This window comes from Coregonus lavaretus, assembly GCF_964263955.1.
Source record: "Coregonus lavaretus genome assembly, chromosome: 30".
NCBI lineage: Eukaryota > Metazoa > Chordata > Actinopteri > Salmoniformes > Salmonidae > Coregonus > Coregonus lavaretus.
Window position 1 is genome coordinate 19,044,368 of NC_140017.1, and position 5,817 is coordinate 19,050,184.

General features: G+C 40.6%; 1 protein-coding gene across 1 annotated transcript; it reads right to left on the bottom strand.

The window, feature by feature from the left end:
* Positions 1 to 4,574: 4,574 nt before the first annotated feature.
* On the bottom strand, positions 4,575 to 5,531 carry LOC311105780 (olfactory receptor 11A1-like; the record flags this gene model as incomplete). The annotated part of the gene is made up of 1 exon (XM_084147982.1): positions 4,575 to 5,531. The coding sequence occupies one exon, from the start codon at positions 5,529 to 5,531 to the stop codon at positions 4,575 to 4,577; it is 957 nt and encodes a 318-aa protein (XP_084004108.1).
* Between the last annotated feature and the right edge of the window lie 286 nt (positions 5,532 to 5,817).

Consider the following 5,817-nt stretch of genomic DNA (forward strand, 5'->3'; position numbering starts at 1 on the left):
GTCCCATGTTTCATGAGCTGAAACAAAAGTTCCCAGAAATGTTCCATACGCACAAAATGCTTATTTCTATCAAACTGTGTGCACAAATTTGTTTACATCCCTGTTAGTGAGCATTTCTCCTTTGCCAAGATAATCCATCCACCTAACAGGTGTGGCATATCAAGAAGCTGATTAAACAGCACAATCATTTACAGGTGCACCTTATGCTGGGGACAATAAAAGGCCACTCTGAAATGTGCAGTTTTGTCACATAACACAATGCCACAGATGTCTAAAATTTTAAGGAAGCGTGCAATTGTCATGCTGACTGCAGGAATATCCACCAAAGCTATTGCCAGAGAATTGAATGTTCATTTCTTTACCTCCACATCCGGCTTCTTCACCTTCAGGATTGTCTGAGACCAGCCACCCGGACAGCTGATGAAACTGGAATTAAATATAATGGAGTGAATGGAACGGTATCAAACACATGATGTGTTTGATACCATTCCATTTACTCCATTCCAGCCATTATTATGAGCCATTCTCCCCTCAGCAGCCTCCACTGGTTTGCAGAATTTCTGCACACACTGTCAGAAACTGTCTCAGGGAAGCTCATCTGCGTGCTCGTCGTCCTCACCAGGGTCTTGACCTGACTGCAGTTCAGTGTAGTAACCGACTTCAGTGGGCAAATGCTCACCTTCGATGGCCAATGGCACGCTGGAGAAGTGTGCTCTTCACAGATTAATCCTGTACCGGGCAGATGGCGAGCGACGCTCTGGCGTCTGGGCGAGCGGTTTGCTGATGTCAACGTTGTGAACAGAGCGCCCAATGTTGGCAGTGGGGTTATGGTATGGGCAGGCATAAGCTACAGGCAATTAAAATTGCTTTTTATCTATGGCAATTTTAATGCACAAAGATACCGTGACGAGAGCCTGAGGCCTATTGTCGTGCCATTCATCCGCCGCCATCATCTAATGTTTCAGCGTGATAATGCACGTTCCCATGTCGCAAGGATCTGTACACAATTCCTGGAAGCTGAAAATGTCCCAGTTCTTCCATGGCCTGCATACTCACCAGACATGTCACCCACTGAGCATGTTTGGGATACTCTGGATCAACGTGTACAAGAGCGTGTTCCAGTTCCCGCCAATTTCCAGAAACTTCACACAGCCATTGAAGAGGAGTGGGCCACATTCCACAGGTACTAATCAACAGCCTGATGAACTCTATGTGAAGGAGATATGACGCGCTGCATGAGGCAAATGGTGGTCACACCAGATACTGACTGGTTCTGATCCATGCCCATACCATTTTTTTAAAAGGAATCTGTGACCAACAAATGTACAGTGGGGAGAACAAGTAATTGAAACACTGCCGATTTTGCAGGTTTTCCTACTTACAAAGCATGTAGAGGTCTATAATTTTTATCATAGGTACACTTCAACTGTGAGAGACGGAATCTAAAACAAAAATCCAGAAATTCACATTGTATGATTTTAAAGTAATTAATTTGCATTTTATTGCATGACATTAGTATTTGATACATCAGAAAAGCAGAACTTAATATTTGGTACAGAAACCTTTGTTTGCAATTACAGAGATCATACGTTTCCTGTAGGTCTTGACCAGGTTTGCACACACTGCAGCAGGGATTTTGGCCCACTCCTCCATACAGACCTTCTCCAGATCCTTCCGTTTTCGGGGCTGTCGCTGGGCAATGCGGACTTTCAGCTCCCTCCAAAGATTTTCTATTGGGTTCAGGTCTGGAGACTGGCTAGGCCACTCCAGGACCTTGAGATGCCTCTTACAGAGCCACTTCTTAGTTGCCCTGGCTGTGTGTTTCGGGTCGTTGTCATGCAGGAAGACCCAGCCACGACCCATCTTCAATGCTCTTACTGAGGGAAGGAGGTTGTTGGCCAAGATCTCGCAACACATGGCCCCATCCATCCTCCCCTCAATACGGTGCAGTCGTCCTGTCCCCTTTGCAGAAAAGCATCCCCAAAGAATGATGTTTCCATCTCCATGCTTCACGGTTGGGATGGTGTTCTTGGGGTTGTACTCATCCTTCTTCTTCCTCCAAACAAGTCGAGTGGAGTTTAGACCAAAAAGCTCTATTTTTGTCTCATCAGACCACATGACCTTCTCCCATTCCTCCTCTGGATCATCCAGATGGTGATTGGCAAACTTCAGACGGGCCTGGACATGCGCTGGCTTGAGCAGAGGGACCTTGCGTGCGCTGCAGGATTTTAATCCATGACGGCGTAGTGTGTTACTAATGGTTTTCTTTGAGACTGTGGTCCCAGCTCTCTTCAGGTCATTGACCAGGTCCTGCTGTGTAGTTCTGGGCTGATCCCTCACCTTCCTCATGATCATTGATGCCCCACGAGGTGAGATCTTGCATGGAGCCCCAGTCCGAGTGTGATTGACCGTCATCTTGAACTTCTTCCATTTTCTAATAATTGCACCAACAGTTGTTGCCTTCTCACCAAGCTGCTTGCCTATTGTCCTGTAGCCCATCCCAGCCTTGTGCAGGTCTACAATTTTATCCCTGATGTCCTTACACAGTTCTCTGGTCTTGGCCATTGTGGAGAGGTTGGAGTCTGTTTGATTGAGTGTGTGGACAGGTGTCTTTTATACAGGTAACGAGTTCAAACAGGTGCAGTTAATACAGGTAATGAGTGGAGAACAGGAGGGCTTCTTAAAGAAAAACGAACAGGTCTGTGAGAGCCGGAATTCTTAATGGTTGGTAGGTGATCAAATACTTATGTCATGCAATACAATGCAAATTAATTACTTAAAAATCATACAATGTGATTTTATGGATTTTTGTTTTAGATTCCATCTCTCACAGTTGAAGTGTACCTATGATAAAAATTACAGACCTCTACATGCTTTGTAAGTAGGAAAACCTGCAAAATCGGCAGTGTATCAAATACTTGTTCTCCCCACTGTATTTTCGTATTCCCAGTCATGTGAACTCCATAGATTAGGGCCTAATGAATTTATTTCAATTGACTGATTTCCTTATATGGACTGTAACTCAGTCAAATTGTTGCATGTTGAATAAATTTTAAAAATCTGTGTATTTTTGGGGGGAACAAATAGTTACTTTGGAGGTGACTACAACTACACTGAACAAAAACATATATTTGCAACTCAATATTAGGAAGGTGTTCTTAATGTTTTTGGAATAAGGAACAGTCAGTATTCCTGTTGTTCACAGGAGTTACAAAAACTCAGCTCATTGCTATGCAATGAAAATGCAATTATCAAAGTATTATGTACAATACTAATAAAATGTTGCTCCAAAACTAATTACAGTTTTATTACACAGGCAAAAGAACAGTTCAATGTTAAGTGTAGCTGAGAATACTAACAGTAACAAAATATGGCTATTAAGTGTTGAAATGGCACCCTTTTATCTTTAAAGGATGGATGGAATACATTGACCCTTACAGGATTATATGGGTCAAACATATCTCACAGTGACCCTGGACAAACATGACGCCTTACCTCAAAAAAGGTATCTGGCCATCTGTCAGCTAGCTAGCACACATATATCATGTTACATTAAACAGTTGGCCGTCAGATAACATGACATGCATTCAGATTCATGACCGAATTTTGTTTGTTTTCATTTTACAGTATTTCCCGAGATGTATCTTTCAAAATGTCAAACAATCATCATGCTTGTACTGTATGTACCGTACAGACCCATTTTCCATTAGTGATGGATGTAATGGTGCCATGTTGGCTATAAGTTGGGCTTATCTTTTACACATTTACATCACATTCATTCACTGTTGTCAATCAATCCAGAAGGTTTCGTATGTCTTGATTTGTTAGATACTTGGATAAGGCAGAAGTGTCAATTTAAGTAATGAAGAGGAAGTCATGAACTTCTTGTTTTTATTTATTTAACTACAACTACTACTACTACTACTACTACTACTACTACTACTACTACTACTACTACTACTAATAATAATAATAATATACAACATTTGTAAAGTACTTTTCATTACAAGAATGATCTCAAAGTGCATAAAATAAAAGATGAACTAAAAACATTTTGAAAAAATAATATTGATTTATAACCATATAATGAACCAATCAAAGTCAAGGAGGAAGGGAAGGCCAGCCGATAAAGATACATCTTAAGGCCTGATTTAAAGCCCCAACTGTCTGAGGAGCCCTGAGATTGTCAGGAAGGGAGTTCCAAAGATGTGGTGCTTGGGAGGAAAATAAACAGTCCTCCATTCTGTGGAGCCAGGTCCTGGGTGCATGGAGCAGTTTGGCGTGGCTTGAACTTAGGGTGCGTGGAGGTTCATAGGGGAGAGTACGTCTGATAGGTAGGAGGGTTTGATGCCATTTAGGGCTTTGTACACAAGGATCATTTTAAGTCAATTCTTTGAGAGACATGGAACCAATGGAGATCAGCAAGTGAATAGAAGGTAAATGACAATATTTCACAAATTAGCAAATTATTTCTGCCGTCCTCACCCCCATTCATTATTGCAACTAGCCTATAAGTAACAAAACACACAAGTCAACAATACAAAAATCTAACAATCAGGACAGAAAAGGTCACACTAAGTTAATCTTTTAGGGTAGAGACCTACAGGTAGTATGTTTTTAAAAGCCTGTCTGATTTTAGCCATCCTAACTCCATACATGATAGGATTAAAAAGTGGCTGGCACATCAGAAAGTACACTGATAAAATAGTGTGAAGCACAGTTGGAACATTTCTCATAGGCCTATCAAATCTACTCTGGAGCAGAGTTAAGAAACAGCCGAAAGTGAAGTTGAGCATTGAGGCCAGATGAGGAATACAGGTGCTGAAAGCTTTCTGTCTGGCGTTGATGGAATATTTCAAACAAATAGTCAGAATTTTAATATAAGAGGACATAATAGTAATTAAAGTGACAACGACATTCAACACAATTACACAGAGTCCATAGATGTTATTAACTGTCGTGTCTGAAGTTGAACAGGCAAGTTTCACTACCAGGTAGTTGTCACAATATACTTTGTCTATAACGTTTCCACACAATTGCAAACGAATAGTTAAAGACAGTGCTGTGGTAATTGTTACAAAAGGGTACAACCATATTACACAAACTAAAATACACACCCTGTTGGGTGTCATGATGACATTATACTGCAGTGGATAACATATAGCAAGGTACCTGTCATAGGACATGACTGCTAAATTGCTGAATTCAATAGATATATATGTGTATATGCAAAAGATCTGTAGGTAACAGTACACAGGGGAAACTGCATGGACATCTGTAACCAAATTAGTCATAAGAGCAGGAAACAAACCAGTGCTGCCATACAACTCATTCACAAACAAACTGCACAGAAACAGATACATGGGTTCATGAAGGCTTCTCTCCATACATATAACCACAATAAGCACTGTGTTCGCAAAAACTATGGAGACGTATAACACAGTTACTAAAATGAAATACAAGTACTTTAAGTGTCCACTATCACTATATCCAGCTAGTATAAATGACGTGAATTGCGTTGAGTTCTCCATTTTCCTAATAGTACCTATAGAAGTATTTGTAGATATATTTGCTTCACAAGACAAGGATAACAGTGTCTATTAGGTGAAACTATCAATTTCTTATTGACATCGCATAATTGCATCATTCTTAGAATTGCCATCAATTATCAAGACTGTTTTCATTATTGCAACAGTATTACTCTTCAAAGTGATTCCATAGGCATCACCATGGAAAAAAAGTGTTACCTGTGGCTGTAATGGACATTGAGTAGACCAAACAGCAAAATAATTTATCCCTAGAGTAGTTCAATAATTT